Genomic DNA, 26,119 nt, shown 5'->3' on the forward strand with positions numbered 1-26,119 from the left:
TTTTTTTTTACTTCATCGTTTTCTGTCCTTCTGCTCCACTTATATTAGTAAGATATGATCTAAATTAAAGTATGACAGCACTGAAACTCTTCTCTGTGTGATTAGAAAGGAAAATTAGGCCTTTGAAAAATTGCGGCCTACAATTTGGTCTGACACAATAAACAATAGATCAATTACATGATAAATTAAGACAAACTCAGTAATTTCCATCTGCTTGCTTTCTTTTGTTTTTTTTTCTTTTCTGTCTCTCTTTCTACCAAAAACTGGATGAGAAAAGTTTCATTTTATTTGTTGTTTCTGATGTTTTGGATATTTAAAACGTCTTGCACTTCCGGTGTTAAATGTTTACAATTTGAAGTTTATTGATCTTTGCATTATTATGCCATTACCACGATATTACTCAAAACAACAATATTATCGGTTATCGCAATAACTTCTGGAATAATTTATTGTCCAGCAAAATTTGCTACCATGACAGGTCTATTAATCGCCATGAGTTGATTATTGAGTCGATTAATCATTAGCTGGAGAACAGACTCAAAAGTGACTCTCTGTTTATTATACTCACTTTGCATTTAAGATTAAAAAAATATAAAAAAACAACTGCAAAAATCATTTTTTATTTCAAGTTGACTGCCTTTTTATTTTATATCGAAGTCAAGTCGAGCAGACAGAGCTGAGCTTTGGTATCACTATGTTACTGCACTGCAAAAAGGGAATTGAATGACTTTATTTTTGCGTTGTATCTCTAATAATGCATAAAAAAGGCTTTAATGTACCTTTTTTTTTATCCCATGAATTATCAGAACAATTGACTTTAAACTGGACTTGTTGCATGTGCACCTAAATACCGAAAACACTAATCCGGTGGTGAGGGCTTTAGGAGAAAATGTGCTTTGTTTCAAATCTAAGGGCTCAAAAGGAACTGATTCCCTGGGTGAGAAACCACACAGGCTTCTAGGATGTCGTTTCATTAACTTTTAATGTGCAAGTGCTTTATTTAGAGCTGTAAACATGATGACAGCAAGGTCACCCATGTGACTCCAGAGGAGACAAAGACACTGTACACTTCAAGCCATTGGCTCCAAATGATTAATCGCATCCATGTTCTTATGAGAACCTGCTTTAGGTCTTCACATGAAACCAAACTCCTGCAGATATTCAGATCAACACAGACTATTTGAAATGTCAAATAAAACGAGGCATTTGTTGTTCAATTGTTTTAAAATGAAGGTTTCTTCAGATATTTTCTTTTAAATCAGTCAAATTTGTCCTTTTTTTTCCTACAGAAAGACAAACAGTTAGCATCACCCAGGGGCCAACGTCCCGCCTCACCGTCCACCTCCATGGGACGCCACCGCTCACCGTCTCCAGCGCCTAGCCCAACTCCAAAGAGAACCCCGTCCCCGTCAGCATCCAAGTAAGACTTTACCCACGCCCACTCACTTCTTTTGATTTGACTTTAAATTAAAATGTAACCTTTTTCTCATACAGACAAAGTCCCAAGACGCGCCCGCCTTCGCCGTCTGCGATGAAGCAGCGCCCCCCGTCTCCTCAGCCAGCATCAGCCAAACCCCCACCCATCCAGAAACCATCTCTCACTCCAACTGGGCCGCCAACGCTGCGCAAGAGGGACTCCAAGTCCAAGGACCTGGGTCCTGTTCAGCCTGTGGCTCCCCAGGCTGCTGAGGCCAGCAAGACCAAAGACAAAGACGGTGAGCTGCGAAACATTCAGTTTGCTTACAGATTAGGACTGCAACTACAGATTATTTTAGTATTCCATTATTCTGTCAGAAAAGAAAAAAAAAACATTCTAAGATTTATTTTTTTAAGCTTATTTAATACAATATGACAAAAACATTAAAAGAAGCAAATAAACAATTAGATTCAGTTTTAAAACATTTTATTGCCTAAAATGCAGTAACGTAGCATTCCTTTAGTCTGTTCTTTATTATTTGTAAGGATCCATCTGCAGCTAAAAACATTCAGTTCTGGTCAAAATGAACAGAACCTCCTGGTTTTTCCACCAAATATTGATTCCTGAACTCTTCCCGAGTTGAAATAAGTTGTTTCTACGTAAATATGAACCTGTTTTCTTTGCATTATTTAAGGTCTGAAAGCGCTGCATCTTTTTTATTTTGACCGTTTCTCATTTTCTGCAAAGAAATACTACAGTTTTGCTTGGAGTCTCAGAGACATGTTGTCAGTAGTTCATAAAATAAAAGACTCTTTACCTATAAAGAGTAAAATCAGAAAAACTGATCATTTTTTCAGAGCTGTACTTCCAACATCAACATGTGAAAAGTTTCTGTTTCACTTAACATCAGCAGTGTTAAGTGAAACAGAAACACTTTTAAAGGCCGTTAATAAAAAGTTCTCAAAGTAAGCCCAGCAGATCCGATTACTGTTAATTATAAGAATATTGATTGCAAAACAGTGTAAATTATAATATAATGCAACATAACTTCATTAGTCAGCTGACTGGTTCTCTATTTGCACAAACTGATTAATAGTAAAGCAACTAGGATGTTTGCTCTGGTGCATCCAGAAATGTTGACAGTGTTGTCTTCCCATATAAAGAGGGTAAATTTCACAGCAGCTCTTTGTTACGTTACGTTACGTTTACATTCAGACTTTTGTTCTCTAGTTTGATGCTGTGGCAGGTTTGTTCTAATCGTTTTCTTCCAAATGACCAAGTTTCCTTTAATCTTTGCAAGTAAAATATCTTGCTAATCCTCTGCTATTGTCCATGTACTTGTTCAGTTTACACCAAATTAATGGTCTGTAAACAGTAGCAGAACAAAATGCACGGTTCTTCTCTGCATTTTTGAAATTGAGCAAAGTTTTAGCAGGGTGTGAAATCTTTCTAAATTTCCAAACAATCCTAAAAGTCTTTTGTTTGTTGCACATCGACGTGGCAGCAGCTTTTTCCAGCATAAAATCCCTTTGGAGCAGGAGACTCGTTATGTTCCAGCTGGAGTTACTTCCTGTTTCTGTTCTGCTTGATGTTGCTTCTGCCACCCTCTGGACAGAATGGGGTACTGCAGGATGAATTAGCAGATTGACATTATTCGGTGCTAGTACCTGAACACAAAGCTCTTTATGGGTAAAAATTACATTTTTGTATGCAGCAGTTTATAAAAGGAAAAATCACTTTATACATGTGTGAATAATGCCACTTTAAATCAACCGTCAGCCATGTGCACTCTATATTGTAATTGCTAAGAAATTCTCTTCCTTGCAAAAGTATTCATACCTTAAAACTGCAAGTTGCAGTTATTGAACTGAGATTTTAGCTCAGATCAGCAGAAAGTTTTGAATATTTAAGTGGAAGGGAAAATTACAAACACTTTTTCTACAAAGTAAAACTCAGAGCAGTGCATTTGTTTTCCTCTCTAGAAATCCTCCATCCAATCTCAGTCAGATTGGATGGAGTGCATCTGTGAACATAAGTTTTAAAGTCCCGTGCAAAAATTCGAACTGGATTTAATCTGGTCTTTGACTAGGCCATTCTAAGATGAATGTGTGTTAATCTAAACCAAAGCAGGTAATGTGCTGCACCTTGTAGCATTTATTTTATTTATTTGTCCTGATTTAGTTCCATCTCCTGATGAAAACAATCCCCACAGCATAATGCTGCCAACATTGAACTTTAACGTTCAGTTAAAAAGGTCAACTTCAGTCTTATGCAGCTTCTGATCAGAAACAGGGTTTTAGTTCAGTGTCACAGATGATAATCAGGAGAGATTTTTTATCGACTGACTGAGTTTCCTCCATGAAGTACTGCACCAAGTAGTCAGGGTTGTGAATTATAATCTGTCTAAATTACCTTCGGATTTGTCTATCATTTAAAAAAACTGGAAAAACAAAAGGTCCAATTCTGTACCCGGCCATCTTTAGCCATCAGTGAGGCTCTTCTCTGACATCTGTCTTTTGGAAAAAAGTTGTCATAATGACAAGTGATTATAAACTTACTGACATTTTTCTTGTCAGACTCAAAGCCGACCGGCACAAACTCGGCTGCCGAGGCGGCGAAGATCCTGGCGGAGAACCGAAGGCTGATGAGGGAGCAGAAGGAGCGAGAGGAGCAGCTGAGGATACAGAAGGAGGAAGAGGAGAGGTGATATTACTGCTGCAGTGAAGCTATACATCACTACTTGGTGTAATCTGTTTCGATGTATTAATATGTTCTCAACTAAAAACTTCTGTTTGCTTCTCTAGGCAGAGAAAAGAGGAAGAGGAGCGTTTAGCCGAAGAGGCTCGACTGAAACGCCTGGAGGAGGAGAAGAGGTTGGCCGAAGAGAGGAAAGTAAAAGAAGAAGAAGAAGCCCGCCTAGCAGAGGAAGAAAGAAAGAGACTGGAAGAAGAAGAAGCAGTGAGGCAGGCGCAGCTCCAGAAGGAACGAGAGGAGGCCGAGGCCAAAGCCCTGGAGGAGGCCGAGCGAGTCCGGCAGGAGCGAGACCGCATCATGCAGCAGAACCAGCAGGAGCGAATGGAGAGGAAGAAGGTAGGAGAGGAGGAGAAATGAGGGTTTTCGCCCTGGTTCTGTGTTTCCTCGTCCTTCGTCCCTTTCTGTTTTTCTTTTTTTCCTCATCTCTCCATTTCCTTGCGTTGCTCCTTCTTTAGGTCTTCCTCTCTTTGCTTCATTTATTTTTCTTTCTCGTATTTTTTATTCCTTTCTGTCTTGTTCTCCATCCATCCTCTCATTTAATCAGCTTCAATACTTTAGTGTTTTATATTTTAAAATATATAAAAAGAGTTTAAGTACTGAGAAATCTGGAAAAGTCTGAAATTTCCCACCTTGTCTATTGAAAACATTGGTGGGTAAAAATTGTTTTTTAGTCATTTTTGTCTTTTATTTTCAGAGAATTGATGAAATAATGAGGAGAACTAGAAAAGGGGACCAAACCGACTCAAAGGTGAACTTTCCATCAGTTCACACTGTGACTTTCTTAACATGTTTGATCAGCTGCTGATCAGAGTTCAATGACGTCTCGATTATTTCTGATTCAGAGAGACGACGATAAATATTCCCAGGAGAATGGAGATGAAGGCCTGGATGAGATGAAAGGCGAAACCAAAGGCAAGTCTGGCTCCATTTTCACAGCCAAACATATTTTTATATGTAACTATGGGTGAAAGTGAGTCGTGTACCGAACCATTCCTTCCTCAAACAGACGACATTTCTGTGGACGACGACCAGGACTTTCTGTCCGCTGGCGATGTTGGGGTTAAACAAGATGGCGGCTTGAACGGAAATCCAGAGACTGAAGACAAGGAGAACACCAACGGGCCGACCGCTGACGACACGCAGGCAGGAAGGTGGGAATTAAAATGATTTCTCCTCGTTTTAGTTTCTGCAGATTGATGCATAAAACAGAAAACATTCATGTTGATCCTCTGACATCTAATTCAGCTGTGGTTTGTAAAAATATTCTAAAATAATAGATATTTTATACAGTTATGGCTTTCAACTTCTTTTAAATCTATATTCTCCATTTCGCGATTAATCGATTGACAATTATTTTAATAATCGATTCATCGCAGTTCGTCTGATTCTCAGCCTTCATTCCTGCTGATGAAAAATTTATGAAAATCATGGAATTTAAGTTTCATCCAGATCTATAGATTTGTTTTAAGTCCATCAGTCTGTGAATCTGCTTTTCAACAAGTTTCTGTATCTGAACATTAATTATTTAAACAATGCATTATCAGCCTGGCGGGCCACCAGGCTTTACTTGCCCTCCCACCAGGCTGAGCATTGTTTTTATTATTAACAGTGATAACTGGGTTAAAGAGCAAATGGCAACACGGCACATTCAGTGTGTGAACACAGTGTGAAACGGAGGCCAGGTGTCTTTTTTTAACTCACCAGAATCTGTAACCACTTCCTGTTTTTAACAGTCTACACCAGGTGACAAGTCAAAACATTTTAGTTGCATGCTTTTTTTACGTTTGCCTTTTGTAAGACTTTACATCTGTTGTTTAGGTGTTAATGTCTTATAATAACTCATAATTACACTGAACACCAAATCTTACCAAATAATTTTGGTCTGGTCTCTAGTTCACGTATTTTAGGACAGTTGAAATAAGACAAAATAATTTAACCAGAGCTTGTTTTCAGTCAATAATTCCTTAACATTGATGAAAACGTTCTTGCTCCACTGGCAGATTATTTAACTTGTAACATGGGAAAAAAACATAAAAATGTTGTTATAAGTGATATAATAAATATTAAGGAATTGTTGACTTAAAATAAGCTCCTACTTGTAAATTAGATTTATCTTATTTCGAGCCGACTAGGATATTTTCTTTAGAAACTAGAATACTTGGTCCAGTAAAACATGTAGCAGCTTTTATTTTCAGATTTCTTGATAACTTTAAACATTTTTTAACTCAAACACATGGACCTGGCCCCCGTAGCTCCGGGTTCAGCAGGTTTTCTGGGGCAAACCGTGTTAAATCCGGGTCAGAAGTGAACTTGGAGCTGGATAGTTTGGAAAGGTTTGCAGGAGTCTCGGATGCCGTTAACGTCTTTCTCCGACTCCAGTCCGGTTCCTACGAGCCGCCTCGTCGAGGGCTCAGAGTTCCTGAACGAGGAGGACTCCACCAAAGACGGCTTGGTGTCCAGCCTCAACGGGAAGTCCAACCAGTGGAGCTTCGAGGAGCTCATCGACACCAACGTCCACTCCAAGGCCCGGCCTCTCATCGAGTCCGAGGACCGCAACCAGGTTTTGATCCACTGCGACGGGAGCTCCGATGGGACCAGGGTGGCCTTTGAGGAGAAGGGAACCCCCATCAGCACCCTGCACTCCTCCAGTCAGCCCATAGAAGCCATGTCAGGTGAGGCTTCACGTCTCGCCCAGTTACCAACGCTGACTCGGCCTAATCTCCCCGCAGGCTGAAACTCTTCTCTCGTTTCGTCCCGGCAGAAATGTGATGCTGCGGTCGTCGCGGAGAAGCCTCTTTGTGTTGCACTCCAAACTTCCCTGAAAGAATCTTCCGGCCGTTCCAAACAGTTCCCACCTCTTCCTGCGGGAGGCGCACAAGACGAGACGGAAAGACCACCCCAAGTGCTGCAGTTGCATCCCACGTTGCAACGAGGAAACGGATTGAATTAAAATATTATAAAACGCCACGCTTCAGGGAAATGTTTCATGCTCCTCGTCTTTCCTCTTCCTCGTGTGTTTAGTTTCAATTCAATTTTGTGTCAAAAACTTTTATATTTTCTTTTTGTTAGGGGTGCGTTCTTATAATTTATTACATTTTTTTTTTTTGCTTTATTATTGTAATTATTATGTTTAGTCTTTTTTTCTCTCTTGTATGAGAATATTCCATGACACATGAAAGTCAGGCCGTGTGAATTATATGATAAATATCTACAGAAATGTTAATAATCATTGTTATTCCTGCCTGGGTTCGGGTGGAAAGCTTCGTTCTGCATGTGGTTCCTCTAAATTTACTTGACCGGCTGCTTTTTGCAGCACCCAGCTACATGTATGGCCTTACCCTTTATTTTTATTTCCCAGCTTTGGATTTTTTCCTCTCCAAGTGCTAAAATGCATAATTATTATGAAGCTCATGCACTCACAGTTCGGCGACGTGACTCGTTCACAAACACGGGATAGATCTGGGTTTCTTCTCTCCTCTTTCTCACACTGTCGTGTTTTCTCTTTTCCAGCCACTAGGGGGCGTCGTAACCACAAAGGTGAAATATTTTGAGTGTTTCTGCATAGAACTAATGTTTACTAACATCACTAACGGGCCTGATTTTAGTCTCCTATCTTTATCTTTGCATCCAGCTGCAACAAAGTTTGTTAAAGGGATAGTTTGGATTTTTTGAAGTTATGTGACTGCATCTGTTGTTTTTTTGTTTTGTTTTTTTATGTGGAGTGAATTACTGATAAAAACTAAACATAAAAAAATCCAAAGTATCTCTTCTTCCTCAGTTTCACCTTCTCTCACCTGCTGCTACTTCTGGTAAAATGCATTTCAGCTCCGTTGGTAGAGTAGAAAATGGCGGATTGTTTATATGCAAGTGTTATTATGTTCTGTATATAATCAGTATTAGGCGAGTAAAGCCATGTTTAGGAAGGAGGCGGCTCAGGTTGTGGTTTATTGGGGTTTTCTTATTGGTTACTGTTATAGCTTGAGTGGTGCGCTGTGATTGGTTTAGCTCAGCTTGGCTCGTTTGTGTTAGAAAATCCTCTAACAAAAGCAACTTTATGATGTCCTTAAATCCACTGTGCAGTTTTAATGTTGATCTCCGTTTTAGATCCGTCTAAAACGTCTTTGGGCCATTTTAGCAACTTGTTTGACCTCTGACCTGAGTTGTTTTATATACAGATGTGGCACATCAGCTCAGGTTTCAGCTGTCACTGTACTAAAGAGGAGCTTTTTCACCAAACTAAATAATGTTGGTCAGACTTGACTTTTCCATGTTTTCCTTCCTTTTTTCATGAAATGAAACGTTATATTCCCTTTGCTTGAATAATCCAGACTGGAGGTTTGGGGACCTTGATGTTTGCCTTGTTCTCTTTGTGCATGAAAACATTCTGGGTTTAAATTATTTGAGCTTTGATTAATGAGCTCAGTGAATGTTACAGAGCCGTCCTTCATCACTCGCTCACCAAATCTCTAAGAGCCGCTCGCTTCCAGCTTTCATTTCATGAAGTCTTTGGGAAAACGCTCCGCCCTGTCAGATGACTCGTTATTGGGACGCTGCGATGTTTTGGCATTTCTTCGTTTTACTCCATCCACTTCCCCATCAAAGACAGATCCTGTTTATAGTCGCAGGTGTTTTTCTTTTTGTTCAGGTTGTGCTGCATCTCTAAATACTAAACTTAAAGCTCTCTGTCTTCAATATAATGTTTGATAGAATAGAAAGGTGCCTTAGTTTTTGAGATGTACTGTTTTTATCTCACAGTTGACGGTGTCTTTACCTCGGCCTCGACAATCAGTCCACCCACCCAGGGCGACTCTGTGAATATAAATATTTCTCTGGAGGATTTTCCCTTGTTTGCAAATAAAATCTGTACTGTAAATATATCTAAAGAGAACAGATATGATACAGACTGTTAAAACAATAAAGTCTAAATGAAAATATTTCCGTTGTGATTCTGTTTCTTGTGCCAAAGAAAAGACAAACGAGCTCCATACATCCTTTTATTTGTTTCCTTTAAGCTTCAAGTTTTAGCTACGCAGTAGGTTTATTATGGTTTGTTAGGGCTATTATACATGGGGGGAGTACATTTTTGCCAAGAACCTTCCAAAAATTTTGATTAATCTCAGAAGTTTTCTAGAAAAAAACCCCCAGAAATTTCTTGAGCTCCAAAAGTAAAAATTTGCGAGAAAAAAAACTTGGCTATTTTTAGATTAATCCCAAATTTTCTAGAGAAGAAACTTGGAGATTTCTGAACTCCAAATGTTGAAAATGTACAAGAAAAAAGTTAAATTTAGAAGAAAAAAAAAAAACTTGGACATTTCTTTGCTAGAAAATGTTTCAAAAGGCAAAATTTTTAACTTTTGGAGATTTTCAGTTTCAAAAGTTTTTTTTTTTACTTTTGAAACTCAGAAATTTCAACTTTTTTTCTAGAAAATTCATACGTTTTAGAAATCCCAATTTTGAGATTAATCTGAAAATTTCTAAGTTTTTGGTAGAAATGCACCTTTTTTATCCACAGTGGCCCCGATACCTCGTCAGATTATTCTGCATGGATCACAAGGCCAAAAATCCTAACATGTAACATATTATTAATCAAAGCTGTTATGCTTGAGCAGCAACTGGCAGGATAAAAGCATCTCATCCAGAAACGATTCCTTTAAGGCACTACAGTTACGTTAGAAACACAAGGCAAGAGAGAATCCCTAAAAACATCAGATTATAATCCCACTTTGTAAATTCTGCGGCCATATTGGAGACGAACTCCAGAAACTGAGACATGTTGCATTGCTGAAGATCGGAAACTTTAGTGCAGAAGCAGATTGCAGAAACCTCGAGTCTTATCTTGATTTGCCAAAAAAAAAAAAAAATACAACTGCATGCATCCTATTTCTGAAATAATTCAGTTTGAGTCACAAACTGAACTCAAAGCTGCAGAAGAGGATTAGGGCCACTAAAAACATTATTCTGACTTTTTAAAAAACATTTTCCTCAGAAATTCTGACTTTCAGAATCCCAGAAATGTTTTAGAAAAAAAAAAACGGGAAATTTCTTGCGCTCTAAAAGTTGAAAATTTGTTAGAAATGTTCGAATTGTCTTTGCAATTCTAGTCTTAAAATTAAAATCTATCAAAGAAATTTGAGACAGGCTTTCAGTGTGGATAAAGTGCAGATTTATATACTTTATAACAAGAATATTTTTTATATGCTAACATAGTTGACAAACACTTAAAAATGTTTGGATATTTAAATTTTGAAACAGAATTATGAGGAAAAAAAGTCATTTTTTTTTGGTGGCCCTAATTGTCTTCCATACAAATCAGTTTCCTCGTGAATCAAAAGTCTTCCGTTTACAGCTTCTTGGCGCAGTCGGGGCAGTAAATCTGCTCTGCGTTGATGACGAAGCGCTTGTTGGCGAGGGACAGGGAGCATTTCTTGCAGGTGAAGCAATACTCGTGCCAGGAGAATCCCTCGTAGTTCACCACGTTGGTGCCGTGGCCGAACCCTGGAGAGCAGACGTGGGCAACTTCAGTTTACGGGAAAAATAAACACCAACGCTGTCGAAATTAACACATCTGGGTTGGGATCTTAAATCAGACATTAATGCTTCTTTTTAAGCCTTAATGGAGAAATTTAAATCCCAATATTTACAATATTTGGAGCTTTTTTTACTGTCGGTTCTGCTAAAAAAAATAAATTATCTGTTTCTTGAATTATTTCAGTATCTTAGTGATTTACTTTATCTTAAAAATAATGAGAATTTAGAGTTAATTGCAAACAGTTTCTCAATATAAATGTGTGAAAAGGTGCAGTAAGAGCAGCATATGGTGAGATAGATTAATACCTCCATGGATTTAGACTTTATTTAGTGATTTTACTGCCCTTATTTCTGACATCTGGCTCAAGTTTTAATTGTTACAATGGAAAAAGACAAAAATGAATAATGGTATAATATTTTTCCTAATATTTTACCAACCTGACTAAAGAAACTGTCAATTTTTACATTATAACATGGAAAACTCTCCTACTTTTGATTTTTTAACGTATTAAATGCGATCGTGTTGGTTTGAATTAAAGGAAATTTCAAAGTAAAGTTTTAGTTTGCACAGAGAGCATTTAATGAATAAAAATACCAAAACAGAATGAATTAGGAAAACTTTCTCGGGGATTCTCTATTTTGTTAATATTTTGTTTTAAGTTTGTCTCAGGGTTTTTTTGGACTGAAACAACCTACAGAACAACATGATTTAAGATTTTAAGTATTTAAAAGGCAGATGAAGTTGTCCAAAATACACAAATGTAATTTATTCTTTAAAACAAAGTGGAATACTGTGAAAAGATGTAGCAAATTATTATTAATCTTCTGCTGGCAAACTTTCTCAATTAAAATCAGGGTTAGATTCGGTTCAAACCCAGTCTCTATTTATTTATTTTTTTTAAATAAAGACCAAACATTAGACTCCGGTCCGACCTGTGATTGGGTTCTTGCAGCCATGGCACTTCTTGGCCACGTCGGTCTTGTAGCAGTCCACGCAGTAAACGTGATCCTCATGGGAGGTGAAGCGCGTTCCTGCCAGAGGTTTACGGCACGTCTCGCACACAAAGCACTCCGAGTGCCAGGGCTGGTCCTGGTAGCTGATCCCTCCAGAGGTGATGGGCTGTAAGAGCAGCATGCTGGTCACAAGGCTGAGCTCCGAAAGCCTCAACAACAACAACAACAACCTGGCTTCATACCTGCTTGCACTTGAAGCATTTCTTGGCAAACTTCTTCTCGTGGCACGGAGCGCAGTAGATGTCATCGCCTCTGGCCAGGAAGCTCTGCGTGCGGATTGGCTGCTTGCACTCGAAGCAGGTGAAGCATTCGTCATGCCACACCTTGTTCTTATACTCCACGTTCTGCGAGCCTGAAGCACAAAACAGCGACTGCTCAGACTTTATGTAGTGCATTTAAAGAACCTGCGTTTTTATCATGTTTTTCTGGATGATGCCTGTTTTCTGTTTTTGGACACATTCTGTTCGCTTCATGTATTTGAACATGACCACATACTGGTTACAGCCTGAAATAAAATTAAAACTAAAATAATTAGGAGACAAAAGATGAAATGTGAGGCTTGGGCAAAGAAGATCTGCAGCAGATAAAATGTACCTAAATGTCACATTAAAGTCAGCAAAGACCCAGAGGTCAGAGTTGATAGAGGGGAAAAAATGAGTAAATTTTCATCAAAAAACTATTAAATTTTTAGGTTAGTCAGAGAAATTTTTCTAGAGAAAATCTTGGAAATTTCTGAGCTTAATCAATCAAAAATTTACTTAAAAAATTTTGACTCGAAATTTTTTATTTATTTTTTCTAGAGAATTTTTAAGATTTTTTTTCCAGCAAATGTTTGACTTTCCTTTTTTCTGTGAGATTATGCTCAAATTTTCTGAATTTTCTTCGAGCAGATTTTCAACTTTTCAAACTCTGAAACTTCCAAAAATAAAGTTACAAAATCTGAGATTAGTCTAAAAATGTAAGAATTTTTTTCTAGCAGATATTCAACTTTTCAATTTCAGAAATTAAAAAGAAAAATTTCTACAAAACTTATGAGATTAATCTCAAAATGTTTGAATTTTTCCTCCGTTTTGTTTTCTTGTCTCTATAATGGCCCTAATACCCCATTGCATCCTCCTCCTTCAGTTGATCCAAGACAAGGTTTCATTTCTTGTGTTTAAAGTATTCATACACCAACTACTTTTTTTAATGTCTGTTTTTTATAGATTCAAGAATAGAAATTGGAATTAACTTCCTTTGCCCAAAGATCTGGTTTAAACTGACCCACCTGGCATCACCACCTTGTAGCAGCCCTGGCAGCGGTTGCCGTCCTCCCTGGAGCCGCACTTCCCACACATGATCTTGCCATCGTCTCGGGCGCTAAACGGCTCGTTAGCCAGCGGCTTGTAGCATTTAGCGCACCGGAAACAATCCTCATGCCAGTAGCGGTTCTTATGGTGCAGCTCCTAAACAAACACAAAGAGGTGTAAGTTTAGAAAGCATCCTGCAGATATCATCAAACTTTTACACTGCAAAAACACAGCGCGTTACCAAGTATTTTTGGTCAAGTTTCTATAGTGCAAAAATCTCAGTACACTTGAATTAAGACAAAACTAACATGCACCATATAGGAGCTTGTTTTAAGTAAATAATTCCCTAATATTGATGAAAAATTAACAATTTGCCAGTGGATCTAGTAAGTTTCCATCAACATTATCAATCAGGTTTATGTCAGTAAAACACAAAAATAAAAAGTCATAAAAACAACATAAAGTCTAATTACATTTTGTTGTGTGTCAATATTAAAATCAGGAACTTTTTATTCAAAACAAGCTTCTATATCCTGCTAAAAAGTTACTTGCCAGTTAGTTTTGTCTTATTTTAAGTGTACTGAGATAAAACGTATCTTTTAGCAACATATAGGAGCTTATATGGGGAAAAAAAAATCTTCCTATGAATGAAATAATCTTCCATCTGTGGAACATGCACTTTTTCATAAATATTAAGGAACCATTGATCGATGTCTTGCTGAAAAGTTAGTTTTAATTTAATAGTGTTTCAGTGTATGTGACAGAGCATATTTGTGAAATAGACGATAATTTGATGGTTTTCCAGAAGTATTTGCTCGCCTTTCCTGGGATTCCTGTGAGTAAAATCCAGGACAACCAGCCTTCTTAAGCCTGTACTTTGACTTGGCCATTCTGATCACAATTATTGATTGAATTGATTTTTTTCATGGTGGTACGTTTAGGAAAATGAACGTCAGCCACCAGGATTTCCCAGTATTTAGTTTCATCCACTTTGAGCTTTAGTTTGTTTGATCAGAGCAAGCAAAAATACTCCACAGTTCTCAGTAAGTTTTATTCTTTTTGCTCTATTTTATTTTAATTGATCATGTAAAATCTGTCGTTTCTTACCTTTGAGTCGGCTCCGATTGGGCGTCGGCACTCTGCACAGGTGTTGGCGCAGAGTTTGTCGAAGCACTTGGTGCAAACGTGCTTCTCATCCTTCTTCACGTACTTCTTACCGTGCAGGTTGTCGCGACAGTAGTAGCAGTCGAAGCGATCAGTCATGGTGGAGGTGAGGTAACTCCTGGGACCTGAAGCAAAGTCAGTGAAGGGTTAAATCAAAATGCAGGGGGCGCAATTATGTCCAAAAAGAAGCTTTTATTCTCTTTAATAATTATGCTTCTATTTGTGTTGGTCTGTCTGATATAACCCTAATTAAATACATCAAGGTTTGTAGCTGCAGCATTAAAGGATATTAATACTTTACCAAACCACAAATTGTACTCTAGTTAAAGTAGCATTACTTCAACATACTTCAACATACTTCAACATTCAAGTAAAAGTAAAAAGCAGCCGCCCAAGAAATTAAAAAAAAGTAACTGATCAAAACATTAACCATTTAATATCTAAAAATTACATCGTCAGATGGAACAAAATATGGAGTTAAGTGGAAATTTTGGTATTTTCAGGACAAAAATTACAATAATTCATATAAATAAAAATAATAAAATCAGGCAAATCAGTTTCTTTCAATAAAAAAAAACTAATAAAACTTTTATGGTGAATTTCTGGTCAAAACATGTTTAATTTTTATTCAGTGGGTAGAAAATCCAGATATTTTACTCAAGTAAGAGTAGAAATACTTCATAATAAAGTTACTCAAGTAAGAGTAGAAATACTTTATAATAAAGTTACTCAAGTAAAAGTAAAAACTACAGCGCAGTAAAAAAATACCCCTAAATGTAATTTTAAAAAGTTACTCAGGTAAAAGTAACTGAGTAGATGTAAGTACTGACCAAGTCTCTTGAGTTATCAGAATAATTTCCTGAAGTGAAACCGGGAGTTGGGGCTAAACGAGGACCATGTGTTCGCTTGCGGCGGCATACCAAACTGATGACAGAGGTGCGAATGAGGTAAACCGGCTCACACGGACGGCTTCTTGTGCTGCGTTAATCTGACTTCCCCTGCAGAGCTTTGTCTGTTGGCCTCCTCTGAACTCGGTAAACAACTCGGCTTATTCTTCACTCTGATTTCCAGAAGGCTGATCGATCTCTCCCTCAGCTGATCGCTACCTGCAGCCGCAGATGTTTCGATCTGATAGCAATAACAGGAACCGAGCAGGAAACAATGGGTGGATGACATTTTGTCCTAGTAACCATGGGAACAAGACAAATATTTATGAAGCTATTTTAATGGGATGTGGTAAACAGCCCCCTCCTGGAGCGCGGCATGTCCCCCTGTTGTGTGTGAACGGACGGACGGATGGATGGATGGATGGATGGATGGGAGAGGTTTTGGTGTAGCAATGTGCAGCTGTGCTGCTGCAGGGATAACGAGCAGAGAGGGAACCCAGAAATAACCCAACCTGTCCAACCAACTCAAGCTTCTGCCGAGCCGAGCCGCTCAGCGGATCTATTTAAAGAACCTCCCAAAGTGGGGAAAATGTTGAAAGGCCCGCAGGGGGATAAGCAGCTATTGTTGGCGCAGCTTTAATCTTTGTTGCAAACACAGTGGCAGCTGCCGTCTGTCAAACAAACGAGTGAGATGGTATCCACTCACCCTCAGCTGTGGAAGGACGGGATTATCAAAACTGTGTCCCTGTGGACAGACGACCTCTGCAGTGGAAAAGGTCACAGTGGGACCAGAGACCGGAGCCAGACCCATCACCAACTCACCAGCCACATCTTCATTTATTATGGTTGAATGTTTTGCACATACACTGCAAATCACCAAATCTTACCAAGTATTTTTGTCTAGTTTCTGGTTCAAATAGCTTGATATACTTGAAATAAGATCAAATTGATTTACAAGTAACTTTTCTGAAGATATAAGAGCTTCATGTAAGTCAGTAATTCCTTAATATTGTTCCACTTCTGGCAGATTCATCACTTATAGCCAGAAACGTGTTTTAAAATAAGAGCAGCACTACGTCGACATATTTTTACTCTAGGAAAGTTGAGAGGAGCCGTTCAAGAAATGACTCGAGTACAAAGTATTTGGTAAAAAGTCTAATCAAGTACAGAGTAACTGATCAAATGATCAATCGTTTAATATTTAAAAATTACAACAGCAGATCGACCAAAACATAAAGTCAAGTCATATTTTGGTATTTTTAGGATGAAAATGACGATAATTCTTACAAGCAACAAAAAAAACAACAACAAAAAACAATAAAATCAGGCAAGATTTTAAAAAAAATCACCAGAAAATCCAGAAATTTTACTCAAATACTTCATAATAAAGTTACTCAAGTAAAAGTAAAAAGTACAATGCAGTAAAAATACTCCTAAAACTAATTTAAAAAAGTTAATCAAATAAATGTAATTGAGTGAATGTAACTAGATAATTTTTTTTTTCATTTTAATCTCAAGTAACAGAAGCTTTACAGACATAAAAAATTAAACAAATGACAGAACTGGAATTTAAAAAATACTTAAACCCCAAATAAAAATGTCTCAAAGTGTCTCAAGACCACAACCTGGAGAGCTTTGCTTCCCTAGTTTCAAATATCTTCAGAGAAATATATTTGCTACCAACTATTTACTGCATTTTATGAGAGTATTTTAAATATATCCAAATTAATCTGAACTCCAGGTATTAAAAACATTGTTCCTGTCAGGAATAAATCGATGTCAGTCATTTAATGAAAATAATGTTCCAGTTTTATGGTCAACTGATTGAACCTGCTGACTAGAAAACGGTTTTGTATAATTTTGTGCGTCGGTGACGTTTGTGTGGCAGAAATAGTTTAAACCACATCGTAAAAACGAGTAAACAATAGATTTAACATGCAAAATGCTGCAGTGAAAAATAAAACAATTCATAACCTGACTAATTATTTCCCTCCAATAAAGAGAAACAGACATATTTTGACTTTAAAGTTTTGCCACATGTAATCTCTGTGACATTTATATGTTTTCTAAACATCAACCAAACTAAGATTATCTTTAAATTCAGATTATTTTTATGTAGATTTTCTCTTTTCATTAGAATCAGACCCAGTAATAGTTTCCTAGAGTAAATTCAACAATGAGCTCTCATAAATAGCTGGGAATAAAATCTAATCTAAAAGTGCAGCAATGCTGGAAACTTTAATTTGGTATAATAATGTTGCTCTGAATGAGAATAAACATAGAAAACACATTCTTTCTGGGGTTTTTTGTCTGATATTTTAAAATATCAGAATTCATTTTGTGCACAAAAGAAAACATGACAAAATTTAAAAAATAGCAACTCTGGAAGGCAAGTCAAATAATAGAATAAAACAATAATACATAGGTACATTTCAAATATAAAACATATAGAAGAAACACAGAAACAACTGGGATGATGGGGCTTTAGATGAACATACTCCTCTTTTAGGGAAACACAAATAAAAAAGAACATAAATTTCCAATTTTTTGTTTAAAAACTCATTAATTTTTACCTGAATGCCTGTAGAAAGTCATGTTTGGCTCCAATCAGGTAGGAAGGGAGGAAAATGTTGAGTTTTATGGTCCACAGAACATCAAACCGTGAGCATCAGTGTTTTATGAGGCCCATTTATACCCCGCTGTGACCCAGACCACCGCTGACCCCTCATCCAAATCCAACCTTCACCTCTCCGGGCCTTTTTAGGATATGGATTAGAGAATATGGACGGAGGACAGATTAGGGGATATATTTTGGATTCCAGAGCAGTGACATCAGGTGTTAAATAAAGAGAAATCCCAGGCCGAAGATAAAGATACTCCCCCAACATGAGATGTTTAGCTGGAGTGTTTAGATCATGAACAAATGACAGGATGAATCGACTGCTTTCAGAAAAGATGAATCATAGAAAGGCTCAGGTTGGATGGGGAACATTTACCCACAAACATGAAGACAGCACCCGTAATTACCAATTTATTTTCAGTTTATCTGCAAAAAATAGTTGATTTTTTAGTTTAGTTTAACTTATGACTACTGAGCTGATATTTAGTTAATCTGCTGTCTTTAAATGAGCAAAAATTGTTCAAACTTTCTCTTAAAAACTAACAAAACAGTTATTGTATCTGAAGTAAATAGTTGGGATCAAATCTGATATATTTGTTTGTTTGTTTGTTTTAAATGGAGACAGAAAGCAGAACAACTGACATACAAAAGTTTCCATTGTTGGCTTTAAAGATGAGAAACAGCACATTTTGCTTCATTAGCTTGGATCTAATGAAGCGTAGCCTCATCAGGCTGTAACCCGCACCAACTAACGTCATGTTTACACGGCGGCGGGCCTGTTTCCACGCCTGACCTTCTGCCCTGGACTTTCATGAGCCTCCAAATCTGGTTAGCAGATGACCTGAGCCAAACTGTGTCCGTCAGGAGGAGCAGTGACTCACCGCATGCTTCCTCGCACACAGAGCCGTGTTAGCACGCAGACATAAGGTCAGGGTTTGGCTAGCAGAGCCAGACATGCCGAGATCTAAAATATGTGTGGACAAAAGGCCATGAGGGGAGCTCTATCAACACACAAACACTCCCAAACCAAAGGGGCTGGCGCAAATTCAGATAAGACTAGTGCAGGTTGGACGTTTCTGTGGTTCCAACTGGGCTCACAGGAGTCAAAACAGGAAAGAGGCAGTTCCTTCTGCTGATATGGGAGGAACATAAACGGTTCATGTTGATTAATGACACCTTGGAGGTTTTTCTTTGGGCAGATGAGAAGAACAAAAGAAAATATTCACCTTTTTCCTCTCTCTATGCCACAAGTGAACAGATCTTTAAAAGGCTGGGAATGATAATCTAATGTGTGCGTAATTTTAGCCATTTGAACTGGGATTAAGTGTGGATGAATCCTTATTGATCCCTTGCCTAAAACTACATACTTCATCTTACCATTTTAGTTTGACTAGTTCTACTTGAGTTGCTAGGTAACGGGCTGGGTTTCACTGCGGTTGCTAGGCAACGGCACAGTTGCTGCTGACTTGTAACATTAAATTCTGGAGGTTTTTGAAATGGCTTATTTTCCAGACACTAAAAACATTTCCTCATTTCCATAAACTAGCTGGGTGTTTGTTTTTTTGAATTTCTTATTTTTAGAAGCAGTAGAAACCCAAACGAATATAATGTGCATAATGGCTGCTCTTTAATAATCAACAAATGAAGCTATATGAGTTACAGCTCTGGACAAAAAGAGACCACTTTAACTTTTTGTGATTTTACTCTTTATAGGTATATGTTTGAGTAAATTAACATTGTTTTTTTATTCTATGAAATACTGACATGTCTGAAATTCTAAGCAAAAATTTAATATTTATTTACCAGAAAATTATAAATGCTCCAAATAAGGAAAAAAATGCAGCGCTTTCAAACCTCAAATAATGCAAAGAAAAACCTTATATTCATTTAGAAACAACAATACTGATGTTTTACCTCAGGAAGAGTTCAGAAATCAGTATTTGGTGGAAAAACCAGGAGGTTTTCAGTGGGGTTCAGTTCAGTCTCTTAATGTTTTCCAGAGCTGCATATAATAATATAATCTGATGACGCCTCATTTTTAAGTATTAAAAGCAATTTCCTGCTTCTAACGAATCCCACTCATGCTGCCGTCACTGTTTCAGTATCACTTCAAAACTATTGACAGAAATTTTATTCCAGCCGTTTCGTTCTTGTTCCTCTTTCTGCTCTCCTGTTGCTCTTTAATCCACCAAACATTCAAGTTGAGTTTAAGTCTCTGCTTGTGAAGGGAACAGCAGTTTATCCTGCGCTCAGTTTGCTCAGCCTTCACAGAAATAAGCAGCGTTGCCTATTTAAGGCAGCGCCGGGCCACTGCTGCTCTCCATTCATCAACGTGGACGTCACCGAGGCACACCCTCTTTCTTCCTCTCCGCTCCATTTGCAATAAAAGAAAGAGTGATGGGACCGTCTCCTCAACAAAAGTGCCTCTCTGCCTGAGTAACAGCTGGCACAGAACTGCCTCAGTCTGCTGCATCTCCAAGTTTGCATTTGCTTTAAGTGGTTTATGAAATGACGACGGCTAAGGACTTCTTCTCTGCCATAAAAGTTTGGTTAATTCATTAGTCACGTACAAAGACGTTTTGGTTTTTAAAGGCTGGTGAGGTCATACTGGAGGGAGGCCAGAGAAAGAGCCGTAATCTCCCACTCGCCTAAATGACATCATGTAGTTGGTTTGGCAGCATCCCGGGTAAAAACAGGGAGGGGACGTATGTTTTAAAGGCTTATGGCCACAAGTAGTACCTTTGGGCTCAGCAGGTTACACACATAAACACACTTGAAGGGTATTAAGATCAGGGTTCATACGGTCTGGGCCAAAATCAGGACACACCAGTGAATTTTAGCAAGAAATGCTCACATATCTGAATCTAATCTCTGGAAAATAATGTGATTAATGTGTTTAATCAACAAAAATTTACATTGTTTCACTTATTAAAAATGGATTTTAACAGAAAGGCACTTTCTAGCTGAGGAAAATGTTTGTATATGCTACCTAATGTTAGCCCTTCTGTTGAAATAATTACAGTGACAACTCCACCAGGCTCTGAAATGGGTCTGAGGAACATTTACCACACTCTTTGGCTGCAGTAGCGAGATGTTTTAGAAATTTCTGTCATGTTTCAAGTGATAAAGATCCAGACTTTGGCTGTTCACAAGACTTTCCATCTCATAATATTGAAACATGGTGATTTTTCTGTCATGTTGCAGGATAAAGTTCATCTTCAGCCTTCCTTTTTTCACAAATGATCTCACATTGTCGTCAAACACTTTCTGATACATTTGAATTTGTCTTGTCTTTGTTCAATGTTTTCTTTTTGCACACCTCCAAAAGAAAAAACCATAGAGCAGCATATTATGCTGAATTTGAAAGATATTAAAGTGGTGCAGTTACTAACACTGTTGCCTCGCAGGAAGGAGGTCCTGGGTTCAAATATCAATATCAAATATCAATAGATCATACACCTGATAGAATATTCAATATATTGAATACTTACTGAATGCTGATCCAGAACAGCACACAATTATGGGAGATGTAGGCAGAGGAATGACGTTAGCCACTAAAGCAAGGTTCATGGAATCAACTAACTCTCTCACTTTTTGGTTACCTAGCAACTCATTCATCCTTTGGTTACCTAGCAACAACTTGTTGAGTTACTGACACAGCAGCAGTTTAAGGTTTAACCGCTGCACCTCATAAGTGCTTATAATAAATAAACAGCAACCCGGAGTGAAAACAGGATAAAACAGAAAAGGTAAAGCCGCCAGTACTTAAAACAAAAAACTAATCAATAATTATCAAAATTGACAATTATCAATATTAAATGATATGAATCGTTTATATAGTGATACGTTTTTCAGCCATACTCTCCAGCTTTAAATTGTAGCAGGTTTTAATGTCTCTTCATGGAAGAAAATACTAAAAGTATTTGGTATTTTTAACAAAATTAAAATGGATTTGAACTCTAGGGAAATATTTAACTATACCAGATATTTAACAAGTAAAGTCAGATGACCCAACAACAGCAGCTACTTTGTTTCTTTTAAAGTTAAAACCTGTTAATCAATCCACATTTCTGGGCAGTTGCTTTTGTTTAAAACCCTAAAATATTATTTTAACAGGAGGATTCACTTCTAAAGCTAAAATCTATGACAATTACAACGCTGAAATTATTCTTCGACTGTTCTTCTCCCAAAAAGCTACACCTCAAAGGTTGAGAGTAATAACAAAAGTAAAATCTCCCTGACCGGGCTGTGTTCTGGGGTGACTTTGTATCCATAAAATCTGTTTTTACTCAACCAGATGCTGTGGAAAATGTTCCTAAAGTGGAAAAGTCCCACATCTAAAAAGAAAAAAAAAGTCTTCTGTAGAGGAGCAGTATAGCAAAGTCAAGGATCCTGTCAGATGCATCATCTTTTACTATCTTTACATGCGATGTACAACTCTTTGGAAACTTCCTTTTTGGTGTTAAATTATATTTCTTGGTTCTTCTGAGTTGAGATCCTTTTTCCTGCCAAATGATTCATAGGTGAGAGCTATGCAACTTTATGAAATATTAGTCTGGAGACTAATATTTAATGGTTTGAAAATTAGTATAAAAAAAGAAGGAAAAGTTAAAAGAAAATCACATTTAGAAAGCCTGTGGACTTTCTGACCAAGGCCACATTAAATGAGAAAGTGTTTCGAAGCAAAATGTAACAAAATGACTCAAGAATTTTGCACCACTGATGTGACGTTACACAACAAGCCTGCAGCTTCCTGTTTGATCCTGAGCACATTGAGCTCCATCCAGATATCCTGGTGTTTGTGAGGAAGAGAGCAGCAGACAGTGGACACTTCATTAACCCAGGCAACTGTTTGCACTGAATCTGAACTTATACCAGTGATAACATTGCAACAAAAATGTACATTTTTATCTTTTTCCTTACAATTACACAGACCAATTTCACCTACAAAAAAAAACGACTTTGAAATTAAAGGAAACTGCCAACAGTACATTTTATTGTGTTGTTTATTATTTTGCTCTCAGTCAGAAAGATAATAGTGGTTGTCAACATTAAGCTGCATTAAAAAGGAGATTGCAGCTCCAACCTAAAGAAAACTGGGCTAGTTGGTCACAAGTAATTAAATTAAGTTTATCAAACTTCTTTATATACGTTTGTTTACCTTGATAACTTAATAAATGTAATAAATTGACTTGGATAAACTTGATTTGATTACTTGTTACCAGTTCACACATTTTGAGCTACGTATAAAATATATTATTAAATTTTTCTCTGGGACTTTTGTAAAAGTGTGGAATAAAAAGACACAGTGCATATATTTAACATAGCACATCAGACACGAACTTAACGAAGAACCACAGTGCCGTAATTATTCTTACTCTTCCTAAAGTTTCTCATTTACTTCTTGTCAGCGGCTCCACCTAGTGGCGTGGCGTGATAAAACACTACATAGAACAACAATTATTAAAGTATTTTTTTTATTGAATCGGACTGAATTGAAGTTTAGTCAAGAACTCAAGGGAGAATTGGACAAACTTTAATGAGTTTCAGAATGTGTTTATTTATTTGACATTATTATGCGTTTTTGTTTTGTGCATCTTTTTAAAAAGATAAGCAGGCAAGATTTTAGATCGGCTAAAATAATCCAAAGGAATAGCAGATAAACAAATAAAAATAAAGAACTTTTTTTTCTGCATTTTTGTGGTGTGTCAACCTCAGATTATCATCTGGTCACCCACTGAAAAACCTTCTGGAGGCTTTCTACTATATGCTTAAATCATAATATTTAGTAAAATGCGTTCGGAGAGAAAGTGGCACCTGATGCTGAATTAAACTGCTTCACGTAACGTTAAAATGCAACTTTAAATAACCAGAGATGTTGTCTGGTGCATCATTTGTTGCTCGTAAGACAATTCCCCCATAAATAATTATATACATTTAAAGATATTAACCACTTATAGCTTACCAGAGGTGGACTGAGTTCTCAAAACTTGTACTCCCTAAGCAGTACTTCAACATATTTTACTCAAGTAAAAGTAAAAAGTATCCATGCAAGAAATTACTCAATAAGAAGTATTTGGAAAAAAGTTTACTCAAGTACTGAGTATTGATCAAATTATCAATGATTTAATATTTAAAATATCATAATCAGATGGACCAAAATATAAAGTTATGTGGAAATTTTGGTATTTTAACAACCAAAAATGACAATAATTCATATAAGCAACACAAAATCAGACAAAAGGAAAAACTTTCCAAATCAGTTTCTTTAAATAAAAAATGACAAAACTTCAATAAAACCTGCAGGTGTGTCTGGTGAATTTTTAGTTACTCGCAGCGGGGAGAGAATAAGACATTTTACTCGAGTAAAAGTAGCAACACTTCATAATAAATTTACTCAAGTACAAAAATACTCTTAAAAGTACATTTAAAAAAAGTTACTCAAGTAAATGTAATTGAGTAAATCTAACTAGTAAATCCCCAACTCTGCTAACACCAAGCTGACTCTAGAGGAAATCATGTTGGAAATGTCCCTCTAGTAAGAAAACGTGTCCCTAAGTGAACCAAACAATATCCTCATGATGAAATTCATCCATGTTGATAAACATGAATATCATTAAAACCGGACAGAGGGTCTAATTGATGATTTGGGACATAAGCACGGCAGCAGTTTTCACTCACCTCTGCAGAAAGCGTCTGTCACTTTGCGCCAGCTGCGATGCGTCCGGTCCGCTGGGTTTGACGGAAAGGGTTCAAATGAGCGCAGACTGCGCAGCTTTAAAGAGCGCAGCTGAAAAAAAAGAGAGGAAAAGAAAAAAAAGAAAAAGGCGAGCCAAACCCCTACAAATCCCAATAAACAATGACCTCAACCAGGAATCTACAAGCGCTTACTTAGTTCTCATTGGCTCTGCAGAAACGGAAATCGGTGGAAAGTAGTCATAATTTTTCTGCATCGATGGGAGCAGAGACTTAACATAGTTACAGCTCTGCTCTGCAGAAATATTCAGCTATTACATAATTTATCTTGGCAGCACTTCAGCTGTTTACAGCTATTTAAAAAAATGTAGGGGATTTGTTAACTTGACACTTCCAGCCTCACTCATCTCCTTCTTTGGTAAAGAAACCAAGATGACTCAGTCCTGACCCAAAGCAAACACATGCACCCTGCAGTAACCCACAATTCTGAATATTACTTAAGAAATATGATTTAAAGCTCCCAAAGGGCTTTAGCAGATGTCTGCATCCTCCCTTAACACAAACAGCCAAGCCTTAAGAGATAGTTTGTGATGCTTCAGGGTGAAATTTCAGAAATCAGGAGGTTATGTCTGTTGTCTTAAAAGCTGCCAAAGTTACCTAAGATCAAGTTAAATGATATAAACTTTATTTATAAAGCCTTTATATTGTAACAGCACTCCTACCCTTTGAACTTTTTCACTTTTTTGTCACATTGTAACAGTAAAATGTAGTCCTACACTGCAAAACACAAAATCTTACAAAGTATTGTTGTCTAGTTTCTACTGCAAATATCTTAACACTTGAAATAAAACAAAACTAAGTAACTTTTCAGCAAGATATATGAGCTTGTTTTAAGGAATTAATTCCTTAAAACTGATGAAAAATTATTTCACTGCAATTTTCCTTGTAATGAGTGAAATAATCTGCCAATGGAACTAGTAATTTTTTAATCAATATTAATACATTATTAACTTAAAATAAGCTCATATCTAGCTGAAAAGTTACTTTTAAGTTAGTTTAATTTCATTTCAAGTGTATTAAGAAATTTGCACTAGAAACTTGACCAAAAATACTTGGTAAGATTTTGTGTTTTTGCAGTGTACAAAGTATTGACTCTTTGGGTCTGAATGCAAATATCTTCAAATGTTTATAAAAAAAAAAACAGCATGTATCTCTGTTTCTACTCCACAATTTTCCACAATCTTAAATTAACAAAATCCAGATTAAACACATTGAAATTTGAGGTTGTAACATGATAAAACATTGAAAAAGCTGAACAGGTGTAAATACTTTTGTAAAACAATAAAACAATGTATTCTACGTTTGTTGCCTTTACCACACACCTATTAGTAAGATTACAAAAGCATGAATAGACAAAAATATCCAAATGTTTTTAAGTTGGTATTTATGTCCAGTCAGAGGAGGAAACTATAAAAAAAAAACTCTATTAAGTCTCATTCTTCATTTAAAGTGTGTTTTAAGTCTGCACAATAAATCCCTTGATTGAATAATCACAAAATGCTTGGGAAAACTTGAACTAAGTGCTCACTACTTCCTTCTCTAAACAGACATTCTTGAGCAAACGGCATGGACTCGATGTCCATATTAGGAGCATTACCTGATATGTTGGGAAAGAAGAATCAAATGCTGTCTCTCATGGCAGCACATGTCTGATTTAAGCTCTGTTTATTTCAGCTATGGCGCTTTCAAT

The 26,119-nt window shown here is 37.0% G+C and overlaps 2 protein-coding genes across 15 annotated transcripts in view; one reads left to right on the forward strand and one right to left on the reverse strand.

Moving 5' to 3' along the window:
- The window catches only part of map7d3 (MAP7 domain containing 3), a 33,494-nt gene extending 24,389 nt beyond the window's left edge, over nt 1-9,105 (forward strand). For all 13 annotated transcript variants that reach the window (XM_007555147.2, XM_007555148.2, XM_007555152.2 and 10 more), the window contains 9 exons: nt 1,290-1,420; nt 1,495-1,715; nt 3,994-4,120; nt 4,222-4,507; nt 4,866-4,919; nt 5,014-5,083; nt 5,178-5,322; nt 6,551-6,843; nt 6,933-9,105. In XM_007555147.2, the coding sequence (XP_007555209.1) occupies nt 1,290-1,420; nt 1,495-1,715; nt 3,994-4,120; nt 4,222-4,507; nt 4,866-4,919; nt 5,014-5,083; nt 5,178-5,322; nt 6,551-6,843; nt 6,933-6,940 (1,335 nt within the window). In that variant the 3' untranslated portion in view covers nt 6,941-9,105. The remainder of the gene's footprint in view (nt 1-1,289; nt 1,421-1,494; nt 1,716-3,993; nt 4,121-4,221; nt 4,508-4,865; nt 4,920-5,013; nt 5,084-5,177; nt 5,323-6,550; nt 6,844-6,932) is intronic.
- Nucleotides 9,106-10,453: 1,348 nt separating this feature from the next.
- fhl1a (four and a half LIM domains 1a) lies at nt 10,454-24,501 on the reverse strand. Of its 2 annotated transcripts, none has more exons than XM_007555161.2 (6): nt 24,355-24,501; nt 14,110-14,291; nt 12,981-13,158; nt 11,896-12,065; nt 11,633-11,819; nt 10,454-10,666 (listed from the first exon to the last, which is right to left on the reverse strand). In XM_007555161.2, exons 2-6 carry the CDS (start codon nt 14,263-14,265, stop codon nt 10,512-10,514), a joined length of 846 nt encoding a protein of 281 aa, XP_007555223.1. In that variant the 5' UTR covers nt 14,266-14,291; nt 24,355-24,501; the 3' UTR covers nt 10,454-10,511. The 2 variants fall into 2 exon arrangements, with proteins under 2 accessions (XP_007555223.1, XP_007555222.1); XM_007555160.2 differs by lacking the exon at nt 24,355-24,501 and adding an exon at nt 17,627-17,734.
- Nucleotides 24,502-26,119: the final 1,618 nt, after the last annotated feature.

The sequence above is a fragment of the Poecilia formosa genome, unplaced genomic scaffold (assembly GCF_000485575.1).
Source record: "Poecilia formosa unplaced genomic scaffold, Poecilia_formosa-5.1.2 Scaffold68, whole genome shotgun sequence".
Classification (NCBI taxonomy): domain Eukaryota; kingdom Metazoa; phylum Chordata; class Actinopteri; order Cyprinodontiformes; family Poeciliidae; genus Poecilia; species Poecilia formosa.

Excerpts from the sequence above, each read along its gene's own strand:
- fhl1a (XM_007555160.2), bottom strand. The coding sequence starts at position 17,648 with ATGACTTTCTACAGGCATTCAG. Across the intron at positions 14,292-17,626 it reads GACTTTCTACAGGCATTCAG|GTCCCAGGAGTTACCTCACC; the intron begins GTAAAAATTAAT and ends ACTTTGCTTCAG. Across the intron at positions 13,159-14,109 it reads CAATCGGAGCCGACTCAAAG|GAGCTGCACCATAAGAACCG; the intron begins GTAAGAAACGAC and ends GTGTTTGTTTAG.